Source organism: Populus nigra, chromosome 8 (genome assembly GCF_951802175.1).
Source record: "Populus nigra chromosome 8, ddPopNigr1.1, whole genome shotgun sequence".
NCBI lineage: Eukaryota > Viridiplantae > Streptophyta > Magnoliopsida > Malpighiales > Salicaceae > Populus > Populus nigra.
The window spans coordinates 20,208,537-20,234,787 of record NC_084859.1 but is presented as its reverse complement, the minus strand read 5'-3'; the positions used below and the strand labels follow the sequence as shown (position 1 = coordinate 20,234,787).

Below are 26,251 nucleotides of genomic sequence, written 5' to 3'. Positions count from 1 at the left end.
TATTGAAGTGAGAGAAATAAGTGGTTTTTTTAATGAGTTTGGTGTTTTTTTTTATATGGCTATATTTAATTAATTTATTTTGTTGTGGCCTCACTTTTTTAGTATTGTTTATATATATATATATATATATATATATATATATATATATAGAAATAGTATTTATAAGGAAAAAAAGATATTTTGATATTTTATTTAATACTTTTTTGAAGCATGTAAAATAAACATGAAAGAGTTAAAATAATATTTTTTTAATTTTTAACTTTTCATTTAACACACCCGTAGATGCTCTTATGATTTGAACTCAATTTAAGTGGGTTAAATATTGGTGGGATATTCCATCTCTCTCTTTTTTTTTTGAAATTTTACTCTGTTTGTCTTTGATTTATTTTCCTAGAAATTACATCATAAAAAAAAGGGTTTTGAATGGAAAAACTTCACCATATTTGGTTATTTGGAAACTATACATTATAATTTCATAACTCGAATTATAAATTTAACCTGCTTAGTTGAACCAATTTAATATAAAACTTTGTTTCTATTAAATTAAAAAAATAACATTTTAAAATCTTTTCTAAATTAAAGTATATTTTTACGGGATGTTAATTAATTTTATGAATATTGTTCCGGATGTGTTTGTGTATGCGTGAATTGCGCGGGCCAGGAAAATGGAGTTAGGGAGCGCGTCAACTCGGTCTGTCCTTGCTTTATTTGCCAACACACCCCATCGGTTGAAAAAGTGAGAGGAAAATGGAGTAACATGGTTTGTCCTTGCTTTATTAAATGCCAGTCTTTCTTTTCACGTGATGTGCTAATAATGCAGAAGAAGACTTCACTTTATTTCTTCTCTCCTTTTCTTTTATTACTTTTAATTCATTGATAAATAAATTATGAATTATAAATGAGCTGATGACCATTGCTATTAAAATTATAAAAACTTCACTTTATGGCTTTTAGTATTTCTTTAACTCTTTTTAGTCTTTTATGCTCAATCCTCGAACAGGGCGCTTGCACCGCTTGAAGATATCAAGGATCCAGCGAGGAAAAGGGCGGGAAAGGAGCCCTGAAGCCCTGAAGTGTTTACCATTAATCAAGTGGATGGCTTTTAGTCCTCCACTTGAGAAATATACAGAACACACAACTCGCTAAAGCCCTCTCTCTCTCGGTCCTTGTTATGCTCTGGGCTGAGTGGACTCCATTTTACTCGGTTTTGTCTTTGATTTAATAAAAATAAGGATAACATACCATTCTATTTAACCATGACATTGATTTTAGATTTAAAAAAACAATAACTATAATTATAAGAGAAGAAAGATTTTCTTAAAAATTAAGAGAAATGAAGAAATTAATTTTTTAATGTATTTAAATAAAATCATATATTCTTTTACAAATTAGAAATAATGAATCTAGTTTACATAATACTTTCTTGACAAAAAAATCAAAGCAATCTGAATGCTTGTATATACGAATTACATGCACAAAAAAGGGTAAAAAACAGGTAAAGAAGGTATACTTCTTCAAAACAATGCACCTACAATCTCTCTCTCTCTCTCTCTCTCGATATCATTTTGATCCTCCATGGGTTCTCTCGATAATGGGACTTTTCTTCAAGAATAATAGTTGGGCTTATGGAGTATGGACACCAAGTTACCCGAGATAGTATCCTCTTTTGTGAAACACAAGAAAACCATTGATGGAAGCAATCGGAAACTGGAGCACATCAGGGAATTAACGTAATAACGTTTTTTCATATTTTCTTCTTTGTTCTGGGCTTTACTTTTCTCGGTTATGAACAATTTGTTCTAATTTGATGTTGGTTTGTTCTTGATATCAAAATTGTTTGGAGTTGTTAGATTTTGATATAAAAAATTCATACTTATTCAGGTCCACTATTTATAGAAATATGAAAGCAAAAAAACGGAAGAGGAAAAAAAGAAAATTGAAAGAAAAAAAATAGCAATAAAAAAATGCTTCAATATTTATATAAATATGGAAGCAACCGACTATAAACCTTATTGATTAGTTTTTAGTATAATTTTGTACTTGAAAAGAAAAGTGCGAGTGAAAATAACAGTATACCAAGTTGTGTTATAATATTTATAATAATATATGATTTTGTTGCTCAAACAGACATGTTATTTTTTATTGGGTTACTAATTTAGTCATCACTTATGAATTATTTTATTTTAAATACTAAAATTTTCAAAATTATAATTTGATTTTAATTTTTTGAACTGTCATTATCCATTACAAATATTACAATCCATTTTATCAATTTTTAAAAAATATTTATTAAAAAATATAGACCGGTAAAGAGGTGAATGAGCCTATCTCATATCTTACCATTAAAACATAATTTGCTACTACTGGACCCATACCTATCACCCTAGACCCATACACATACCTGCTTATGTAATAACCGGCCCATGTTGAAAAAAATAGCTTTTCAATAATGTTCATTTTAGTCCATGAGTTTTTAAAACGTTTTTTAGTCATATATTTTTTCTAAGAAAACATTTTTTTTGTTAGAATTTTTTTCAAGTTTTTTTTACAATAAAAAAATGCAGACATTTAGTTTCAAATTATTGGTTTGGAATTCATCCAACAAAGTTAATGTTTAAACATGTAAGATATACTCAAAATTATTTTAAAAGTAATTTAATTTTAAATTATATATTTAAGAAAACTAAATAGAAGATGAGCTTCACTTTCAAGCTATATAAACTTATTGTAAATTAAACAAAATTTAGTTTCTTCTTTACATTATTCACTAAAAATAGTTTCTCTTCAGATCGAAGATTCACTTATTGAATAACAAAAAATATTTCATATATAAACCAATTATGAGGTACTTATTGAATTTGCAAGGAAGGTGACGAATGAGAACGTACATTTTTCTTTAAATTTCTACTCTCTTGGAACAAAATTTGCAAAATCAACTTATTATATTTGAGGGTAGGCTGTAATTTTAATGCCAGGATAAAACAGAGGAAGCATCTGACTGCGATAACAGAGTCGGAGGATTGCTGTCAGCTTCGACCACCGGAGAACAGACAACGGCAGGAACCAACGATGCCAAAACCCAAACGATACAAGGGATGGGGGGACAGCATTTCTATTAAATCAAGAGCCAAAAAGCAGCAGCACCGTCGAACACCAAAAGACTAAAAGGCAGCAACAAAGCCATAGAACACCAAAAGGCTAGAAGATCAAAACACAAATATTGTAGGCAAGCAGTTTCACGTCCAATACAAGCAGTTTCATTTCTATGAAATTGCTCTCGCATACCATTCTTTTCTTCAGCTACAATTATTTATCTGCTGCTTTTATAGATGAACATCAGACAATCCTCACTATTGCTCTACCAATTTCTTGTAACTCTTCATCAGCGTTGGCATTTGTAGCTTTACCCTGGTGCAGCATCCATGAGTGCAGTGCAGCAAGCAGTCATGAGGTGAAAACTCAAATAGCATAATATTTAGTAGAGATTTTCATTTAATTAGAAAAGGAAATTTAATCTTTCCATGATTAACAAAAGCTATGCAAGCTTTCTTTATTGTTGGTTCCAGTGAATTTGTTCATAATCACCTTCTTTGGGTGCAAATCTTGTTTTCCTTTACATTTGTCTTCCACACTAGTGGAGACATCTCTCTCTCTAGTGCCTAAATCTAGCAAAATTTCGTATATTGCGCTGCTTATTTATGCAAACTCCTTGTTAAACTAAACTACATTGCAAGTTTATGTTTTATTCCTCTTTGCATTTAGGATTTGTAGTTTTCTCAGCAAAACCAAAAAAAAAACCAGTAATACTGGCATCACACCTGTACTGTTTCCTATACTCTCACCCAGGGATATGAAGGTCGCCACAACCTTACATAGCTTTCCATCTTTCTGAAATTTGCCGTAAACTATTTCCTGATCAGCTTTACATTGATTTATGTAAATTGCCTGCTTGAACTTCGACTCTTGAATACAAAAGCACAAAAGAAATTGAAAAGGTAAAATCCGAAAAGGAGAGCTAAATACACACATCCAAGAATAAATGAGTGTCACAACATACCTGAAAAATTTTGCTAGATTTAACTGAGAGAGAGAGAGACAAAGATTGTTCAACAAGTGCAATAAGTTTATTCAAGGACAAATAGAAAGAAAACAAGATCTGTACAAATTCACAGGAATCATCAATGCAGAGAACTTGCACAACTTTAGATAAACAGGGCAAAATCATTAAGTGCCTGCTCTCTTGAGTGACATCGGCCACTTTCACTTGCTTCTGAATTTTGATTCCAAAACGCGGATGCTTCCTTGTTATGAACTATGGTTTTGTTCACTTGCTTCTGAAGGCTTGGGTTGTAGGTTTCTCACGTCAATTGAAGCAATTCCAAGTAAATCCAAAGAACATTGGATTTTCGTTGCTGATTTTTCAGTTATCAGCTTCTTTTTTATTTAATTTTTTGTTGTTAATAATTCATATCATTTTTTTTAGTAGCCAGTAACCCTTTAATTGTTAAGCCGGTCATCCAATTTAAGAACTTAGCCATTAGCCATTCCACTTCTTCTTCCTCTTTCCTTCGTAGATCCAAACGAACATAATTTATTACATATCCTCAAGAAAAAATTTAATTAATTTATTTATGAAACAAGCACGAAATCCAAATATCCCTCTCTCAGATCAATGGTTTACGAATGGTCCGTAAAGATTTGAATCCCTATTTTTCCTTCGAAATCCCATATCTGATGAGAGAATTTGCTTTGCTTAATAATTTTACCAAAATGATCTCTCTGTATGTATCCCGACCTTTTATTAATTCTATAAGAAAGGAATACGCCATCTCTGTGTGTGTTATGCAAAATATGTCTTGCATACTACACAGCTGACTTTAGCAAAGCCTATTTATACAAGGTTACATATTCCAGCAGCACATTGGCACTCTACCCCATGCATCTCTTAGGCAGTTCATCCCTCATGCTTTTCTTAAGCAACCCACACTCGTTGGGCAGTCCACCCTAAGATTTGCTTGTACTTGGGTCAGCCCCCACAAACCAACTGGCCAGCTACAAGCACCTATGCATCCAATGTTGCTGTGTTTCTGCCTCGGCTTGGACAGCCCAATGTCCTGGGCATTTCATCATCCAATCCACCATTCATGCCAGGATACACCCAATGCCAGGGAAAGTCCTCGCACGTTGCCTACCGATTTCGGCCCTTGTTTGTATTGAGCAGCCAATATTTTCAGCTTCGTCAAGGCAATGTGCTTTTGTTAGTGCACCAGCACCTAGACCTCTAACAAAAGGCTTCATCCTTTCCCTTTCCAACCTCTTGGCCATCCTCCTCTGCTTTAGCTTTCTCTGGTTAGCACCACCTCCTGAAGAAAACACATGAACAAATAAAAACATTTAATGCATTTCCTAAAAAAACACATCAAGAGGTCGTTAGTTTTCTTACCGGGGTTGTTACTAGCAGCAGCACTAAAATGACTATCATCTTCAACGGCATTTTGTCAAACCGCTAGGGTGTGCTCTTTAACTGCACAACTACTCCATCATTGCTTGAAAAAGGCAATCAAGCCATGTTCATTTAAATGATGTCGAGCAACGAAAGAAGGGAGTGTTGTTGAGAGTTGAAGCAAAACTGGAATCAAACGAAATAGTATAAGATATGGAAAGCCAAAGCTCTTATTTAAATTCCCCTCTTCGGTCATCCACTTCTTCTTTTAAATTCCTCGTTCTGAGAACAAGCCCTTCTAGCGAAGATTGGACAAGGCGAGGAAAACTTTCAAGCTAATAAGCGCCTTAATAAATAAACTAATGAAAAAAAAAGAATTAAAAAGACAAAGGAAAGAGTTTTTTGAATCCCTCGTACATTCCTCCGTGATATAAGGCTTACATCTTTGGGAAGATATAATTATGGTGTTCATGGATAATTAGTTTAATCTTATTAGTTATTTATATAAATTTTATTTAAAAAATAAAGAGATATAATAACTAGAAAAAAAATTATAAATAAAGATATTCTTATATTTTTTTATAGATCCTGAATTATCTATTATCTCTTCTTTTAGTATCAATTTTTTTTATCAAAGTATGTTTGAAGAACAACTAATAAGATGTTACTTGTTCGTCCCCAAACACCATAAATTTTTGCTGTGAAGGGCATTACCTGCACTCCAAAATTGTTTTTTAACTTCAGCTTTATAAGGAATAAAAAAAATTTATTCAAAATTAAATAATAAAAGAGAAGGATAAATCAAAAGTTTTTGGATTTGGAGAAGGGGAATAGACTAGAGAAAGAGATGGAGAAAAAAAATTGAATTTTTGAAGATGCAGAAAAGGAGAAAAGGAGAGAACTAGAGAAGGGAGATTTTAAATAATTAAGGGTTTAATTTATTTTTTGAATCAGTTGCAGATTTGATTTTGCCGCGTCGACAATGAAAAATCCGTTGCAGATTACTTAAATAATTCAATATTTTTTTAATCCTTTTTAGCAATGGATTTTCTATTACTAAATTCAAATCTGAAGTATGTGATGATCCTCCGGCAGCAGAACAAGATAGTAGAACCAGCAATTCCAAGATCGAAAACAAGGATGTTGTGATGTTTATTTGCAGCAGAACAGGATAGGGAACAATAGTAGGATTTGAATTTGGATTCAAAGGAAAGAAGCCAAAGGTTTCACCGCTCCCATTGAACCAAAATCATCTCATCCCAGTGAAAGTTACTTTGTTCTAACCACAAATGTTAGAATAAGAAAAGTACAATACTAATCAATTCAACTTAAAAAATTAACTATAGAAAAAAAAAATATTGAAATAGAATGATGATTATTTGTGAAGATGAATGAGAGATTTGTATTTCAACATACAACAAATAAAAACATACAACAGAGAGACAATATCTGTATTTCATTCATCCAAATTTTAACTGAAACTGACTTTGATTACTGAAAATAAAATAAACTATTTAGTAGCAATACCTCAATATGTTGAACGATTGAAAGAAAAGCTCCTTTTAGCTACTACTTTTTTGCTCCCCCAATACTTATGTGAGGAATGTGAGAAATCTTGGGCCAATCTTTACCTTTCTCCCTTTCACAACTTTCACCCAGCATAGGACAAAAGAAAATTTCAAGAGGAGAAAGGGAGGAGGGCAACCCTTCTTCTGGCATTGACTCAATCAGAGGGCAGTTACTTATAGTCAATTCTCTAAGAGAGGTGAGGTGTTGAAGCCCCTTGTAGTCAAGAGATTTCAGGTGTTCTAGGGAATAGATTTTTAGAGATGTAAGACTTGAGGGCAGCAGCATCTCTTCAGGGAAGGATTCAACATTTTCGTCGAAACCAATTGCAAAGCGTGAAAGAGAAGGGAGCGTTTGCAAGCCCCATTACATGCGGCCTGCAATGAGTTTGTTGCATCTACAAATCTCAAGTGAATGTAATGTGGAGGGAAAACCCCCTTCTGGACACAACTCAACTTCTAAACAACCTCTTATTTCCAAATGGTTAAGGGATGGGAGGAGGGAATGCATACTCTCAGGCAACTGCTTCAAATTTCTGCAATCTGCTAAGTCAAATCGTGTCAAGACTGGAGCAGGTAACCCTCCTTTGGGAAATGAAACTAATTTAGGGCACCCCCAGATTATCAAAGAATGGAGAGAGTTGAGATCAATGAGAGGTCTTCCATGTGCACATAGTGACTCCAGATCTGGACAGCTACCGATATAAAGAGTATTTAAGTTGGGGAACAAGTCCAGTGGGATGCATTTGAGAGAAGCCCAGCCGTTGATTTCAATTTGCCCTATATCTGAGGGTGAAAAACCCATTTGCTCGGGCAGGGACTCTAGGGAGTGGAATCCAGAAACAGACAGAGAGTGCAACCTAGGAAACCTAGGAAGTGGAGTCGCGAGCTGCTCACATCCACTAATTGTAAGTCTTGTTACACGTGGAAGGTGGTGACTAGGTAGGGCCATTGCAAGCTTGGGGCATTCTTTGATTAAAAGCACCTCTAGAAGAGGGAAGGCTTCCCGGCTGCGCGCCTTCGTCTGAAATCCACTCACGCCACTCTGGCATCCTTCTAAAAGATAATGTTTGGAGTGATTCAAATGGCTTCTTCATAGCTGTACAATTCCCATAGAACTCAGAGCTCACAGTCTCAACTCTATCGAATGCTTCAATTGAGAGACGCTTCAAAGAAGCTAATAGCCCGAGCGGTGGTAAAGAGGTGCAGTTTGTACATCTACTGAGCTTCAAGGACACTATGTTTGAGAAAGAGGACTTTCCTACCCACTACGGAAACCTTACGCCTCCATAACCATCAATCTGAAGATCCTTCACATTTCTATTTGGCTCTAATTTCTCAAGTGTGCTTGTTACGTGTTGCGGGTCATGAGTGTCACCACCCCATGTAAACCTCAGCTCATCAAGGTGCCTTTTACCTTTTAAATTTGCTTTGACAGCATCCCGAGCATCCACCACATTTTGAAGGTTCCCAATATGAAGTTCTCCCCGTAGATGTCGTAGCTTTCCCAATTCTTTAATGGTAGGCTCCTGTCTTCCCACGAGAAAGGCAGTCAACGTTTGGAGCTTTGTCAGTTGACCTATATGTGGTGGCATCTCTTTCAAAGGCGTGTACTTGATGTTAAGATACCGCAAGTTGATTAACCTATCCAGAGATTCAGGCAACCTTTTGATTCTTGTTCCTTCAAGATTCAGATGTCGTAAGTGCTTCAAATTTCCAAGATCAGGGAGACTAAAAAGTTCGTGGCAATTTACCAAGATCAGCGTTTGCAAATTGAGAAGAGAACTCACTTCTTCAGGCAACGTTACTAAATCTGACCGAGAGAGATCCAAATACCGCAAATACTTCAACTTGCTAGTTGAACAAAGCATCTTAGCTGCACCGGCACAGCGAGACAAGGATAGCACTCGTAGGCGCCCAAGTGTTGACAACATATGAAAGATCTCAGTATAAACTTCGGGAAGAAACTTCAAATAGCGTGGAAAAGTTTGGAATGTGCGTAGAAGTTGGGCTTTACGGATGTTTTCTAATTCTGGGCTGAAAAAACCACCGTCCGTAACTTGCGTCTTTACTGCGAGCGATAGATGTCGAGTCCTTCTAGTGGCCATGGAAGAATTATTTTCCCCCAACCTGAAGCTGAATTGACCGGACACATGGGTAGCCAAGTCATGTATGAGATCGTGCATCACAAATGATGAGGGAGAGGCACTTGATAGCTGGAAAAAAGACCTTGCCAAGAGATCATCAAAGCACTCACCACCTACTCTTTCCATCTCACCATCTAAGGGCCGGACAAAGAAGCCCTCTGCCATCCACAGGAGCACTAATTCATCCTTTCCAAATAAATAGTCTTTTGGAAATATGGCACAATAAGCAAAACATTGCTTCAGTTGTGGCAGGAGATAAAGATAACTTAATCTCAAAGCTGGGAGGATATTGTCTTTGGGTAAATCCCATAGATTGCTTTCCAATATCTTCTCCCACTCCTCAACATCTCTTTTGGTGCGTAGCAGACCTCCGAGTGTTACTGCTGCTAGAGGAAGGCCTTTACACTTTCTCGCTATTGCTCTACCAATTTCTAGTAACTCTTCATGAGCAGTGGGATTTTCACCACGAAATGCATGTTTGGCAAACAAGGACCAGCAGCTGTCTTCCGTCAATTCTTTTAGATGATGAGTTGGAACAGTTCTCATGACTGATGCTACACTTTCATTGCGAGTTGTAACAAGAATCTTACTCCCTTGTGCACCACGCTTCAGGGGGTAAGCAACTTTTCCCACTCAGCATAATCCTCATTCCAAACGTCATCTAAAACAAGCAAGAATTTCTTTCCGTGCAATCTCTCCTTCAACAGAAGCTGGAGCTGATCCAGATTATCAGAAGCAGGCTTTGAACCGAATCCCTCAAGGATAACCTTGGTTAACTTCAAAACACTGAAATCTTCTGAAACACAAACCCAAGCTTTGAGATCGAACCGCTTCTGTACTCTTCTGTGATTGTATACAAGCTGAGCAAGTGTGGTTTTACCAACCCCGCCCATTCCTACTATGGGAACGACATCTGGGTTTTCTCCATTTGCATCCTCTGACACAAGCAACATCAGTACTGCTTCCCTGTCATCATCTCTACCATAAACACCACGTTCATCCAGCAGAGAAGTTGTTCGACTTTTAGGCGATGATGGTTCTTTTCCGGTGCGGTTGATCAAACCAAGGGCATCCTTTTGTTTTACTAAGTCATCTAGTCTCTCCTGGAGGCCTCTTGATTTTTCTTCTATCTCTCTCAACCTCTTTAATTCAAGTGGGTTAATGAAGGTTTGAGTTTCAGCTTCCAACACCTGCCGTAGAGTTTCATAAGCAATCTCATCCAAGAAGTCGTCGGCTTCATAGACAGCGTCTTTATACTCGGCCAGCCAATTCCGCACAGCTGTATTTGTTATCTGCTTCTCCTCAGCATCGTCATGCAGCCCACCGCCAGATATCATTGTTGTCTTCAACATCTTCAGCGGCCTTTCGTTTATGTTTCTGCGATTCAATATACTTGAAACTTCTTCGACAATCTTTTGAATTAATTTTGATTCATGCCTGTGCATAGAAAAGGAAAGTCATCACTCATCGATGGAAGATAATCTTTTGAATTTAATGCAAATTTAAAATACAAAATGTAATAAGGTTAAAAGTTAGAAGCGTTTGCTATCGATATAGGGAAAGTAAAGAAGTACCCATTTGCGATACTGCGACGATCCAACCCAGATAAATTTGCAGCCTCCACAAGAGCTTTTCTCCACTTTTGGACCTTCTCCATTTCTTCCTTAAAACGTGCTTCATGTCTATCAAAGGCTTCAGCAAAACTCCCCGTCTGTTTTCTAATATCAGAAGGATCGATATCATAGAAAACAGGTAGAACAATCTGACCAGTTGGTTGTCGTCTGCATTCAAGAATCTTTTGAAGTTCACCAAGACACCAAGTGGAGGAAGCATAGCCCTTGGAGAAAACCACTATAGAAATCTTGGATTCTTGTATTGCTTTGGAGAGTTGTAAGGAGATTTCTTCACCTCTACGAAGTTTTTCGTCATCTCGAAATGCATGGATTCTTGCATGGTGTAAAGCAGTGTAAAGATGGTCCGTAAAATTTTTGCGAGTATCTTGACCTCTAAAACTTACAAATACATCGTAAACCCAACCAGGTCTAGGCAAAGAAGAAGAAGACGCCATGAACATCTAGTGGCTGCTGCAGGTAGGAGAGAGAGGCGGGGCAGTAAAGTTATAATGAATATCACCTTCCCTCTTTCTTATAAGGAGTCCGGTGCTGGCATAGCTTTTTTTAAAATAATTTTTATTTAAAAATATATAAAAATAATTTTTTATTTTCAAAAATTTATTTTTAATATTAAAATATTTAAAATATAAAAAATATTTAAAAAAATAATAAAATAAGATTCCTTCATCACAGCTCTTCGTACTAGAGACCAGCAGTCTCCAATCATGCAATGTGTCACCGAGGGATTGGATTTCAGCCGTTGATTTGGGTCATGATCTTCTGAAAGTACGCTTCTCTGTCTCTTCTGACATCAACCCATTTCCCATGAAAATTCTAGGGCTCTTCGTACCTGAGGGAGCAAGAATACGAGTTATATTAACAGACTTCGTTCACGTCCTAAATATGATATTAAAAAACAGCACAATCATTGGTGGTGTCTTGGTTATAGTATGTTTTTGTATTTTAAAAATATTTTAAAAAAAATTAAATGTTTTTTTTATTTTTTTAAATTAATATTTTTTTATATTTTAAAAATATTTTAATATGTTAATATTAAAAATTAATTTTAAAAAATAAAAAATATTTTAAAAAACAACAACAACTATAAAAAAAAAAAAATTACGTAACAGCCCAACCAGCGGTGGTGGCGGCACGATCATTATATTTTTTTGAGAGTTTTCTATTGCGGGGATGGCATCTCTCTCTTGTGGAGTCAATTAAAAAAAAACATTTAATACAGAAATAAACACTTAAGACTATTCTAATAGCTAAGGTTTCTGAACTTCGACAGCAAAACCGAACCAAACTGCACAGAAAGTCAATAAGAAAATTTTGATTGGTGGTTGAAGTCTCTCTGTCCAGTGTCAACACATAGCTAGCGCTGGCATCAGCATAGAAGTGAATTTTTTTCTTGTCTCTTATTAAATTTTTTATTCATAATATAAAAGGAAATTAATGTAATTTTTTTTATATTATATAAAAATTAGGTGAAAATATTTTTTTTTTCCTTTCAGGTAGGATTTAATTTCTTTATTAAAAACATATTTATTTATGTGTTTTAAAAATTCTTTGAAACAATTTGATTTTTTTTATTTATTTACTTCAAATTAATATTTTTTATATTTTTTAAAAAATATATATATATTGAGATTAGGTCTCGCTGCGTCCTGCTGCCTAGCCAGAGTCAATCCCAAAAACTTTGTGTCTAGCTACGCAGCCAGACCCAATCTCAATATATTAAAAAAATAATACAAACACATCAATATATTTTAATTTGTAGTAAAGAAAAAAATTAAGAATTTTCTAATTTCTTGGGTTTGGCTTTACAACCAGACTCAATCTCAATATATTTTTTAATAAACTATTTAAAAGAATAATACAAAAACATCAAAAAATATTAATTTGAAGTAAAGAAAAAAAATTAACAATTAGCAAAAATAAATCAAAGAATTTTTAAAACGCAAAAACAAACGTGGTTTAATCAGGAAATTCAACCCAACCTGAAATGAAAAAAAAAATCATCACTCAACTTTTGTACAATATAAAAAGAGTCACATCAATTTATGTCATCTTTACAGTTTGGAAAAAAATTCAATAAGAAAAAAGAAAAGAAAATATAAGAGGAAAGGAACATAAAATTAAAAATAACTTTAAAAGAAAAAGGATGTGGAGATCTTCTTGAGTCTGGCTTTGGAGGCTGACTCAAGCACCTTGGGTCTGGCTGCGTAACCACACCCATTTGTCTTGGGTCTGATTACACAGGCAAACCAAATCACAATATATATTTTTCAAATATATATTTAAAAAATAATATAAAAATATAAAAAAAATATTAATTTGAAGTAAAGAAAAAAAATTAAGAATTTTTCACATTTCTTCGAGGAATTTTAGAAACGCAAAAACAAGTATGTCTTAATCAAGAAATCTAACCCAACCTGAAATGAAAAAACATTATAACCACCTAACTTTTATAATATTAAAAAAAAGTCACATCAATTTATTTTCTCTTTACAATATGAAAACAAAATCAATAAGAGAACAAAAAAATTAAAGAGAAAAAAATAAAGAAAAATAAATTAGTTGCCGATGTATTGAAAACTCTCATCAATTTATTTCTTATTTACCATATGAAAAAAAAAACTAAGATAAAAGAAATTAAAATGGATTTTTTGTATCATCACATCAAAATAATACAAAAACATAAAAAAATTATTATTTTCAATTAAAGAAACAACATTCAATTTTTCTTAAAACATTTTTAAAACACAAAAACAAACATGTTTTAATAAGAAAATTTAACTCAACCTCAAATGAAAAAAAATTATAATCACTCAACTTTTATATAATATAAAAAACTCTTATTAATTTATTTCTTCTTTATCGTGTGAAAAAAATATAACATAAAAGGAAAAAAAAGTATTTTCATGTTTTCACCCTTTTTCCTCCGTTGTTTTTGTTCTTTTTCTGTCAGCCCACCCTTTTCTTTTTTGTTTTTTTGTTCATTTTTCCTCTGGGTTCTTTTCTTTTTTTCCGCCCCCCTTCTCTCTCTATTGTTTCTTCGTGTTTTCGCCCCTTTTCCTCCTCTGTTTTTGCTCTTCTTATGTCAGCCCACCCTCTTACTTTTTGTTTTTATGTTTGTTGTTTCCTTTGGGTTCTTCTATTTTTTTTTTCTATCCCTCTTCTCTCTCCACTGTTTCTTCGTGTTTTCACCCTTTTTCCTCCTCTGTTTTTGTTCTTCTTTTGTCAGCCCACCCTCTTCTTTTTTGTGTTCAGTTCCTTCTCTAGCTTTTATAGCCAAAGAATGTCATGCGTTTTCCTTGACAATGAAGACATTTAAGACCGTTATTACAGGAGTAATGGTAATGGTTGGCGATGGCAAGGGCATCTGTTGTTTTTCGGTCGAGTGAAGAAGATGAACAACGTCTGGAAATGGCATTGTTTGATGTCAATGGTCATTTGCGTTTTTGCCCTTGAAGTTTTGTAATTAAGCACCCTGGATAAACTTTAATTAGACCCCTGCATCTCAGCGCATTTTACGAAACAATCCTAGGTTTCTAAATTTCTCAATTCAGTCTTTCATTGACTCTTTAACTTATAATTCTTTCAAAATTACCCCTAGAAAAATCAATTAAGCTCCCTATGGTACCCCCACCTTTTCAATTTGATCCAAATCAGCCTCAAACTTTGATATTTTTTCAACTAAACCCTTTTATTTCATTAATTAAACTAATTTCAATTTCAATTAAGTCTCTAAACTCAACAACTCTTCAATTTAAGCCCTTTATTTGGTTAATTAAACTAATCCAAAGTTTAATTAAGTCCCTGAACTGTCAATTATGTTGTCTTAAACTAAAATTTAATTTATTCTTCATTCATTTCATTTTTTATCGTTATTTTTTTAATTTTTTATTTTTTCCATCATTTTTTATTATTATTTGAAAAAAAATATATAGTAAAAAAGAGAGTAAAAATTTAGGTTATCACAACAGGAATTTTAAGGACTTGTCATAGTATATATATGTAACCTTATATGTATATTTATATGTGAGGCTAACCATAAACAGTTGCATACTTGAATGTGAGGCAAATCCTTTGAACTATCTCCCATTCCCCATCATCAGCACAGCAGGAGGGAATGGGGTGGATTGATTGAAAATTTCTTTAAGAAATATTTTATTAATTGAAAAATATTTTTGTAAAATTATATTCACTGCATTATCAAACATATATATACAGCATGGTTTTTAACACGATCCAGAGAAGAATGGGGTGGATTGATTGGAAGGAATTATATATTTGGTATAGTTTGGGATTATTTCCGAACCATCAATAACATATTTGATGTTTCATTTTCATGTATGCACATTCTAAAAAATTCACTAAATAAATATATTAAAAATCACAATAAATAAATAAATAAAAACTTAATTTCCTAATACTTTTATCAATAACTTGGACTCAATTAATTTTAGAAATGGCAATTGAACTTCTTTTTAATGATGTAGTTGGGCTTATAGAGATTAAAAATTATAATTAGTTATATAAGCAACTTAAGACACAGCTATATATATATTATTTGGTAAGTTACATTGTTTATTTTTTTGTAATAGCACGCATCCATAACACGAAGCCATGGAACACAAACATCAAATTACATTCTGGTTATTAAATTTTTGGGTGGGTCTTAAACCAAATAAAAAATTAAAACTATATATTAGACCTTTTCTTTCCTGGATTTACATGTCTTATTCTATGAGCAAAGCCCGGCAGGCAGGTCAAATAAGCAACCTTGATTTGTTTGAACTCAAAGAAAAGCTTAATAATTGTTTTTTTAAAAAAAAAAATCTTAAAATAACATCGTTACTGTAATATTGAAGGAGAAGAGAGAGGTTTAATAGCTATATTCTTCTCTGGAGGCAGTGAAACAGAAATCTCAAATTAATTTGAGTGTGAAAGACAATTACTTGTTGGGATTTGTTCTGCTGGACGGGTTCATGTGCAGCCATTATTGTAAATCAACACCGAGCAAGATACCTATCCCGCAAGATCCTTGATGGCATGATCTTCTTTCTACAAGCAAGAAACAGCCATGAAATGGATCATGTGGCTCCCATTGCCCCTTCCCCCGTCATTCGTCAACCATGCCATGCCTACTATCTAGCCATGATTGAAAGAAAAAACACAAAAACAGCCCCTGTCACGTACGACTGGGTCCCATAAAAAATCTTTCTAATCAGCTACTCGTGTGGCTTGTGATATTGATAGAACAGCACAACCACCGGTGATGGCACGATCATTATTTTTTCGAGAGTTTTGTATTGCGGGGATGACATCTCTCTCTTGTGGAGTCAATTAAAAATAATAATTAAAAATACAAAGACAAAGACAAACACTTGACTATTCTAATAGCTAGGGTTTCTGAACTTTGACAGCAAAACCGTGCCAAACTGCACAGAAAGTCAATAAGAGTAATTTGATTGGTGGTTGAAGAAGTCTCTCTGTCCAGTGGCAACAACATAGCTGGCATCAGCACAGAAATTTCTCCATCTGACATCAGCCCATTTCCCATGAAATTTCTTCAGTGTTTGTTGATCCAGGGTTTGTAGATCCAAGCTGTAACTCGGCTCGTTACAGCCTCAGTTTGGAGGCCTAACCGTGAGTTTGTATATCACGAAGAGTCCTTTTATTTAAGACTTATCTGTTTGTCTCTTACTTATTAGAATAAAAAAAAACGATAATTATTTAAGACTTATCATTTTTTATAGTGACACTATGAGCACATAGCAAAAAGCGTCTAATACACCGATAATTAATTTTATTTTCTTTAATTTTTTTCCATTTAAGATATTTTTAATTTTATTTTTTTTCCTCTTTGATTTTTTCCTCATCTCTTATTGATTTTTTTTATTCATAATATAAAGAGAAAATAAATTGATGTGATTAGATTATATATATATATATATATATATATATATATATATATATTAAATTGGGTTTTGTCCATGGAAAGTCTTGGAATTTTGTTTATGATTTTATTAAATTGGGTATTATATTTGTAACTAATTATAATATGTATAGAAACAAAAAAAAAAAAAAAATTGGTCGAGGAAGATGGTGGAATTTTTGAAAAAAGATTATTGCTTTTATTTTATATAGATAATGCAAATTTGGTTACAGTTCATGCTTTATAAAGAAATGAATTCTAGAAAAAAGAAGAAGAAGAAGACTGAGCAACCAGCCTGGTCGGCGTAACTCATTCCTTACCATTAAAAAATATTGTGCTCCTACTGGACCCATATCTATCATCCTAAGCCCAGACCCATATCCATATCTGCATACGTCATACCAAGATTTATTTCAAAATTATATTATTTGATAAAACTAAGTGGAAGATAAGCTTCATTTTCAAGCCATGTAAATTTACACCTTTGCTAGCAATCAATTAACCAAGATTTAGTTTAATTATATTATTCTCTAAGAATAATTTGACTTCCAATTAAAAACTTCAAATTATTGATTAAGAAACTAAAAATATTTCATGTAGAAACCCATTCAATTAATTGTTGATGAATGATGATATCAAATGATAACCCATAGCACAAATTCAATTCAATTGCACAAATTCTGCAGCTCAATCACCCACAATTCAAATACTACAAAAACTCCAGCAAATGACGACACTGCAAACACTTGAAGACAACACCAAGCACCATTCAAGAAAATGACCAAAGGCAATAAGATTTGAGGGTGAGCTGTGATTTTAATGCCAGGAGAAAACAGAGGAAGCATCTGACTATGAGAAGAGTGTCGGAGGATTGCAGTCAGCTTCTACGACCGGAGAATAGAAAATGGCAGGAACCAAATGATGCCAAAACCCAAAAGATACAAGAGGAGCCAGCAGCTGCCTATGTAACACCGGAGATGAGGGAACAGCCAAAAAGCAGCAGCACCGTGCAACACCAAAAGGCTAGAAGGCGGCAACAAAGCCATTGAACACCAATGAAGGTCAGAACACAAATATTGTAGGCAACCAGTTTCACCACCAATACAACATCTTCTCCAATAGATTGAAAGAACAGAAGGGAAGGAGGATGCGGGTTCATGGGGAGGAAGCACGAAGAGAGAGGGGAGAGGGGAGAGGAGACAGTGCTGAAAAGAGACAGAAATTATCTCCCGTTTGATGTGTCCCTCTGAAATCGCTCTCGCATACCATTCTTTATAATAGCTTTTCTTCAGCTACAATTAGTTATCTGCTGCTATTATAGATGAACACCAGACAATCCCTTGCTGAAATTGAGTAAAGATGCCGCTGAAAAATTAAAGCAGTAACTGTAGAACTAGAACTCGTCCCTTGAAATGTAAACTTCACATCTGCTACGTTAACAGACTCTCTAAAAAACTATTAATAAAGCTAGCGCCCTTTGCAAAATGCATGCTGACACAAATAAGTATGAAATCACATCACTGTACTCCAAATTAAACACCAGAAGCAACACAGCTAACATTATAAATCTCCACCCTTAATGGGGCATTCTTCTACTACAAAACACACAAACCTAATAAAATCTAAGATTCTAAAATTTTAACACTAACCAACAACTCTACATTCACTTAATTATCACTATCACTGTTGTTAACATTATTGCTAGCATTAATATTGTTACCAGTATGATGACGATGGTATTGATGATGGTAATGATTACTGGTATCATTCCCTCCCCTTCTCGCGTTCTTCAACTGCGAAATCCCCATCTGTGTCTGCATAAAAAACTGCATCCTTTGCAACTCCAACTCTTTCACGAACTCCATCCTCGTCTTCTCCATCTCCACCACTTGCTGCAACTTGGCACTCTCAGCTTGCTCATAGGCTTCCCCAAACTTCACCATTGCTTGCGTCAACATCCTGATCGAATTCCCCCACCCTCCTCCTCTTTTTTCCTTCCCCACTTTCCCCCTCACTTTCCTCTCCACCACCACTCTCCTCTTCTTCATCGGCGGAAAACTATCATCCGATTCCGCACCCCCCTCCTCTTCCTCACCCTCCTCCTCATCATCCTCATCCTCCTCGTGTTTCAGAATCCGAATTTTCACATTCTGATTCCGAAAATGATACTGATTCACACCACCCCTCCTACTACCACTACGAACCCTAGTAGGAATTTTACCACACACATTACCATTTCCAACAACAGGAATCCTCGCTGTGGAGCCAATTAATCTATCCAAAGGATCAAAAAAAGGCCAACCACTCGGCCCTCCACCTGAAGCAATTTTAGCTTTTTCCAATTTATACTTTTTCTTCACGGTATCAATTCTATTCTTACATTGAATATCAGTTTTCGAAGACTTAGAATAATCCTCTCTACTACTTACAATTTCCGCTACCTCCTTCCAATGCTTCTGCTTCAAATTCCCTCTGCTTAGCTCTAAGTACCTTTCTCCCCAGGCGTCGATCAACACCGCCGTTGCTCCTTCGCTCCAGCAGTCCTCTCTTCCTCCTCCTCCTCCTCCGCCTCCGTTCACTTTCGGCCTCGTCGGCAAAACAAGTGCTAAGCGGTTCTTGTTGTTCTGTTGCGGTGGCGGTGGTGCCGGCTGTGGATGCACGGCGGCGGGAGCAGATACGGTGATTCTTCCGTTCGGTGGTGGTGGTGACGGTGAGGAATATTCGGTGGTGTTTGAGTGTGACTGTATCTCATCGTCGTCTTCCATGATCGGCAGTCGATGAAATAACAATCAGATCTGATTTTGATGATTCTGATGAGAGAGGGCAGGTTTTTTTTTTTTCAAGGTGTGGGGTTTTTTATGGTTGACGGGAAAGAAACGGTGACGGTGAAGAGGAGACAAGTGATGGGAGAGGAACGGAATGGAAAGGATGAGGTGGAGGAATGTGATTGGTGGGGGCTATATTCCGTCTCCGGCAAGGATGGAAGTTGGACTGGGAATTGTGTTGCCGGCTTGCTAGGTGAAAGCACGTGTATGTGAGTGACTACTATGTTGATAAAAATCATGTTTGGTCCCTATATCTTAATATTTCATCAAATCAACTTATATACTCTCTTTTTTTGTCAGTTTGAACATTCCGAAGAATTTACAGGTGATCAAGAGTCTCTCTCCATATTCAACATGGATGTTATCAGAGTGGTTTGGAACTGCTCCCAAAAAACCAAATTATTAGGTTATTGGATAAACTCACATATTATCAAGCTAATTATTTTTTAAAAACATCTTTCATTTAAAAAAAATGTACTTCATGTTGATCAAATAAATTTGAACTTCAAATTTGCAATTTCCTTAATACTGATTCAACAAGTTTGACACTGGGTTTATTTGGCAACGAGAACATAAATCAACCCTATTGATCAACTAGGTTTTGACTCTATCAATATTATTTTTTAATTTTGCAATTATATAATGCTTTTTTAAAAAAATATTTTTTTAATTTTAAATTTACTTTTTTAATTGTATTAATATCAAAAATAAAACAAAATATTAAAAAAAAATATTTTAATACATTTCTAAATAAAAAAATATTTTAAAAAACACACTTGAAAAGAGTCTCTTAAAACCCAACCCTAATCAAGCTCAAGTTTTTCAAATTAATCTGGTACTTTTATTCATATTCATGAGAAATTAAAGATAAAAGGAGAAGTAAATATAAATACAAAGTTTTTTTTTATAAAAAAAAAAAAAAAACTTAAGGTATTGGAAACCGAAAACTCCTCCTAACAAAAACTAATAAACTATAGTACTTTCAAATGTGCTCACACGACACAGCCCACTAACCATAGCATTCTCCACGTGCAAATTGTTCTCAAGTTTTCGATTAAACTCGATATAACCTGTTGCTCCTTTTTCCTTTCCTTTTCACAGTTTATAACTTGCTACAACCATCATGGCATTCGTTCCTTCTCAGTGTAGCTCTTAGCTCTTAGCCCTTTGCTTCAATAATAATTAAAAAAAATGGTCATTTCCTGGCTAGTCTACCCCTCGCATTGCCCCCTATCAACAAGTTTGCTTCTCTTCCAGCATAAACAATGGTTAAATGCTTCCATACACTGAGACAAAATTACTCTATCCTCATCCATCACTTCTTACCATGGTAACTCCTAAACTACCTGAAAGGTGAAAACAGGAAAATATCAGAAAAGCGGCGACAACAAGCAATGGCCCTATTATGTCCCAAGAAAGTTGAAGTTATTGGTATTTGCAACCACTTACTAAGCATTATAAGCTGTCATAATTTACCATAATGGCAACAAAAGAGAAACAAAGAAGTTGAGTTTTAAGTGGTCATGAGATACCCTCATGTGGACACTATGGATACAGCTTATGTTCCATAATGGAATCGCAATGTATATACAACACAAGGGCAGGCATTACCCAAACATTTATCCTTTTGCTATGCATAATTTGTGAAAAGCAATCTGAATTGAGATCAGCCACGGTAGATGAGAGAAATGAAAACAACTTCAGCAACAATGCGGGGGCAGGGGGCAGCAAATTCATACAGAGAAAGACAAGAAATAACTGAGATGATTCCATTTCAATTTGTTCAGTGAAAGACTACAAGAAAGATAGCATGATTTGTGCTTCAGATAGCAAACTTTCTTCATGGTGAAAATCTGTATGTACTTGGCAAACTCTATTCTTCCATTAACAAACCAACATGAATGAGGAAACTTACAGATAATATTGTAAACAAAAGTGACTTGAGCTCAATTTCCCAAAGCAACCCTTCTTCGCACCACCAAATCATCGGCGGAGTAATAATCTGCAATGAGTCGGTACATGTATGATGGATTGTGCCCTCCACTGTGAAGTAATTAGAAATTAACAGCGGTTAGAATTGCATGAGATGAAAATATAAATAAGTTAAGATTTGGAAGTTGGAACTGGACATAATTATATCAAATCCATCTGATTTGGTACCAGAGACCTAACACTGTTTAGTGGAATAAGTATTATTCTAATCAATGATTTGCATCAGTGGTTAACATTAAAAGATGTCCTCAAAAGTACTAGAACTTACGTGTCAGTGATAAACAGACTAACAAGCTTTGGTGGCACATAATCAAATGCTGGATTGACAACATGAAGAAGAGGAGAGCCAGTGCCACTCCCAAAATCTAAGCAATCTGAGAATTCTCCAAAATCCAGTAGCTCGGATGGAGATCTCAATTCATTTAGTAAGACCTCAGGATTGTGAGGGTACAAGGGACACAGCTGCCGTCCAAGAAAAACAGCCAAGTGTACGAAGGATTAAAGCAAGAATCAGAACAGTATTTAAAATTCAAAGTCTACCATCACAAAAGTCATTAACATTATCCAAGTCGTTTTACTGACTGTATAATTAGCAAGGCCACAAAATCAGAGACAAAACACACAAGGATTAACTATTGACACCATCCAGTTACAATTAAACAAAGAAATTCCATATTTGTTTTTCTTCATTTGTCTTCATGTTTGGATTCTTAAAAAACTTCTGTCCTCCCTGGGCATTTTCATCCCTGTTATGTGTACTAGATTTCTATCAATTAAACATTAGAAAAAACAATCTAGAAATCAATATAATAAACAATGATCTGAGTTCAGAAGAACGCAACAAGTTAGAAAAAGACAAAATGTTAAGATTTTAGGAGCACCGAAGGCGGGACTTATTTTTTATAACTTGCAATTCTTATGCTTGTAGTTCAATCAAATTATAGCCTATTTGGGTTTCATTAGGTCAGTATGAGCTAACACATGGCCCTGCAACAAACACCAACACTAACAGAAAAAAGAAGCTGAGAAGGAAATGACAAACATCTTCTGGGCCACAGAAGAGACATTCCATTTATTGCTATATAGTTGTCATTATTTTCCGTCACAAGTTAAGCAGTATGACAGCAGCATGCCATTCAATAGCAAAAACAGAGCAAGCAATTCAAATATGGCAGTTTGTTTACTTGCTCACTACCAAATCTCTAGGGGCAAAGAGGGATATTATTTTGCTAAATTACCTTGTGACTGCCTGCAAGCACGACAAAAGGCACAGCATGCTTTTGAGCTGCAAGTGCAACCATATTCAGCCCAACAGGTACTATCACACCACCATTGGCCATTACAGCATGAGCTCCAACTATAACCTTTCCATAACAAATTTAAGATGGATCAAAATAGTAAGCAGACCAATACCAAAAAAATAGACAAGAAAAGAAAAAAATTAAACTCTCTCATACCATGTTCACACGGGAAATCATGGCAAAAACTGCTGAGTCAGTAATCAAAGTGGTATGTAAACCTCTTGAGACCAGTTCTTTTGCAAGAAGATGCCCTTGATACCTAGTTGAATACCAATTGCCAATGAGAAAATTTGTATTTAACAAAGAGAAGACTAAAATCCAACCAGCTAAAAAAAGTTATTTTGCAATGTAACTAACATAAAGTGACTTGTACAAACCTAGGAGCACCCTCAGCAACAAATACCCGGAATGATCTTTTCTTCTCCTTTGCAGCATAAAGAAATTCTAACACTGTCTTTGAACTACCTAAAGTTAATATCACCTCACTGAAAAGATGTTTAATAATCGAATCAGTAAAACAAAGTGTCAAAAGCAATGGATTAATATAATAAGCAATTAAGAATCCACATTTGAAACTCCAATTGTAAGTTCAAAGATCACACTCCAACACTTAAGGCACAAAAAAGGAGCTCACTGGACAGTAAAAGTGATGCAATGACACCCAATTTAACAATGGCTACCCCATTAACCATAATAACCCGCAGATGGACTCAATTGGTGAATGAAGACATCCAAATATCCCATGATAACCCACAGTATAGACTCAATTGTCTCTAATTCTTTCGCTCAATCACCTCAACTCAAATACTACTAATTTGAGCAAAATCATTTTCATAATGCTAAATGCTAGGTGAAAACAAAAGGCACTATTCAGAATCAAACTAGATACACAACTGGTGAAATATGAGAGCCAATTATGGAATACAAGCTTGTCCATGGATGCTCGTGAATGAAACATGGTATGCATAGTGAAATTAGAGTGAAAACCATAATAAACTAAAGACCATCATATTGATTCTTGAATGTTAACCAGAACTTTAGTGCCAGCAACCCAAAGCAAAGAAAAGGAGCTAATAGGGTAACAAAATGAACTTGATGGCAAAAAATTACTTTTGATGAATATGTTCCACAGCTTGTTCAGCAATCTGTTCATGACAAGTGTTAATATCTTGAATAAGCTCGTTAACTGCTTCAATGACATCATGCTTCAACCTTCGAGTTCTTGAACTTTTATCAGCAGCTGTTATAGAAAAAATCTTTACATGTCAAGATACTCCTCACACGCGTGTGCACCCCACATGCCATGCCACAACAATCAGCCAAGTTTCAGCAATAAATACTCGTTCAACCAAATCAAAATCTATCCAACTTCGAAGCATATGGTAATCTGCCATATGATATGATGCAGTGATATAAAAACTCTGAACAACCATGAGAGACTTACATTTGCTTTTTCCTTCAGAATCACCTCCCGATGAATAAGTATGAGGAATAGCAACTGACTCAGGCATATCCTCCAGTAGGGTTTGCAAGGAAGGCGGACGCAAAGCATTTCTCGCAGCAGCAGCAACAGCAGCAGCTGATAGAACTGTATGCTCATCTCGCTCACAATCATCATCATCATCATCCCCATCACTTGCTGCTGATAAATTCAAACCCGCAATAGCAGCAGTCGTCAGAGAAAGGTCCTCCTCCCTAATAATATGCAAAACGCGCCTCACAATATTACCCACAGCTACCTCTGCAAACAGCACATACAACCAACCAACAACACAAACATCAATGAAAAACACAAAACACGCCAATCCAGGACATAAACACTCAAATATAGTATCTATTTATTAAAGTAATTGAAATGCTTACCGACAGGATTGGCAGCAATCAGCTGCTCCCCAACAGCCCTCACAGCATCAATTAAAGCTCCAGCCTGATTCGTGTAAGGCACTCGCTGTTGCGAAATAACTGATCGTAACAGTTCAGCAGCCTGCCTCGCCGTCGCCTGCGAACCCTCAATCTTACTGCCAAATAACCAAACGAACCAAAAGTAAGCCTATAATCTCATTTTTACAAACAAAAAAAAATCACTCTATGCACGGTAGTATAACAATAATAAAAATAATCACCGTTTTTTCAGCTTGATAAGAAAATCATTGACAAGAGCTTGCACGTCCGGCATGATTTTCCTCTGCAAAAAAAAATGTTGTGGTTTTCAATATTTTTTTGCGGAATTGAAAAAACGCGATAGTATTTTAGAAGCTAGTATTTCTTCGCATTTCTACAGTTTCCTCGGCAATCAAGCAGAGTAAAAAAGAAAATAAATAAATAGAAAAACTGCTAGTGATTAAAAAATCAACAAATTTCACCTGAAATGAAATTTAAGATAAAATTAGGAAAAAATAAGGAGATAAGGATAAATCAGAGAGAGAGAGACTGTAGAGATACCTAGAGCGGAGATCGAAGAAGCATGCGAACGCGAGCGAGAGAGGAGAGAAGAGGTTTTAGCTTATGCGAGCGAGAGAGAGTTTTAAGAGCTTCACAGTGAAGCTTATTTTTTTAGCATTTTTTTTTACAACGGAGAAAGGAAATGGTTTCTTTTTTCGACCCGGTTTGGATGAAATGGATAGCAAAACGGGTTGCGACAACGGGGACTATTTTTAGGCAAGCCTTGTAAGAGTACTCCAGGTATAAGGGTGGTCTTGACTGAGTCCTTGAAGAGTTTATTTATTCAATTGGGTCCTTAAAGTGTTGCGAAATTCGAAATTAAAGTCTCCATCTATGCTCTTTGCAAATTATGAGAAAGTGTGTGAGGGTGGATGGAATCCGTTAACGGAAATGGATGGCGATACTTGATTGAAGATTTATTGAGACTTTAGGAATCTAATTGGGAGAATAATATTTTGAACTCGATTTGGACTGGGTGAGAATAATGTTGCGAAATTCGAAATATCAGCGATGATAATTAATGATACGCAGCTATTTTTTGTTTATCTTTATTGATCAAATTTCTCTATTATTAGTGATTAATTACATTAGTAGACGCAGCTATTTGTTGTTTATCTTTATTGATCAAATATCTCTATTATTAGTGATTAATTACATTAGTAAAGTAGTTCAATGATGTTATATGAGTTTAGGTAAAAGGTGCTTTTTTTTATTATTGTTATCTCATGTGTTCAATTAACTCGACTAAAAAAACATTTAGAAATGTGTTTAAAATTGTTCTTAAGTTTTTTAAAAATATATTTAATATAAAAAAAATATTATATTAATATTTTTTTAGTATATTCAAGTGATTTTACAGTACTGATATCAATAATAAAAAAATCAAATAAAAAATTTATTTCATGCACTTTCAAATAAAAAAATATTTTAAAAACATTATACATCATATTAATCTCAAACACACAATAAAAATAAACAA

The 26,251-nt window shown here is 34.9% G+C and overlaps 2 protein-coding genes and 1 pseudogene across 3 annotated transcripts; all 3 read right to left on the bottom strand.

Annotated features, from left to right (window-relative positions):
* Positions 1-4,760: 4,760 nt before the first annotated feature.
* LOC133700875 (putative disease resistance RPP13-like protein 1) lies at positions 4,761-11,229 on the bottom strand (annotated as a pseudogene).
* A 6,073-nt stretch (positions 11,230-17,302) lies between these two features.
* On the bottom strand, positions 17,303-19,949 carry LOC133701797 (trihelix transcription factor ASIL2-like). Its single transcript, XM_062125891.1, has 2 exons — positions 18,433-19,949; positions 17,303-18,077 (listed from the first exon to the last, which is right to left on the bottom strand). The coding sequence occupies exons 1-2, from the start codon at positions 19,475-19,477 to the stop codon at positions 18,028-18,030; spliced, it is 1,095 nt and encodes a 364-aa protein (XP_061981875.1). The 5' UTR covers positions 19,478-19,949; the 3' UTR covers positions 17,303-18,027.
* A 406-nt stretch (positions 19,950-20,355) lies between these two features.
* LOC133701796 (uncharacterized) lies at positions 20,356-25,418 on the bottom strand. Of its 2 annotated transcripts, XM_062125890.1 has the most exons (11): positions 25,273-25,418; positions 24,954-25,015; positions 24,694-24,848; positions 24,275-24,571; positions 23,941-24,070; positions 23,208-23,315; positions 22,987-23,089; positions 22,768-22,893; positions 21,798-21,991; positions 21,453-21,580; positions 20,356-20,883 (listed from the first exon to the last, which is right to left on the bottom strand). In XM_062125890.1, the coding sequence occupies exons 2-10, from the start codon at positions 25,004-25,006 to the stop codon at positions 21,484-21,486; spliced, it is 1,263 nt and encodes a 420-aa protein (XP_061981874.1). In that variant the 5' UTR covers positions 25,007-25,015; positions 25,273-25,418; the 3' UTR covers positions 20,356-20,883; positions 21,453-21,483. The 2 variants fall into 2 exon arrangements, 1 of the variants encoding a protein (XP_061981874.1); XR_009843624.1 differs by lacking the exon at positions 21,798-21,991.
* Between the last annotated feature and the right edge of the window lie 833 nt (positions 25,419-26,251).

Bases quoted from the DNA above. Each gene is read 5' to 3' on its own strand.
- LOC133701797 (XM_062125891.1), bottom strand. From the start codon at position 19,477: ATGGAAGACGACGATGAGATACAGTCACACTCAAACACCACCGAATAT. The intron at 18,078-18,432 runs GTAACAATATTA...TTAATTTTTCAG, and splicing joins ATACCATCGTCATCATACTG to CGGCATCTTTACTCAATTTC.
- LOC133701796 (XM_062125890.1), bottom strand. From the start codon at position 25,006: ATGCCGGACGTGCAAGCTCTTGTCAATGATTTTCTTATCAAGCTGAAA. The intron at 23,316-23,940 runs GTAATTTTTTGC...ACATCTTTTCAG, and splicing joins GTGGAACATATTCATCAAAA to TGAGGTGATATTAACTTTAG. The intron at 21,581-21,797 runs GTAAGTTCTAGT...ATTACTTCACAG, and splicing joins AGTCTGTTTATCACTGACAC to TGGAGGGCACAATCCATCAT.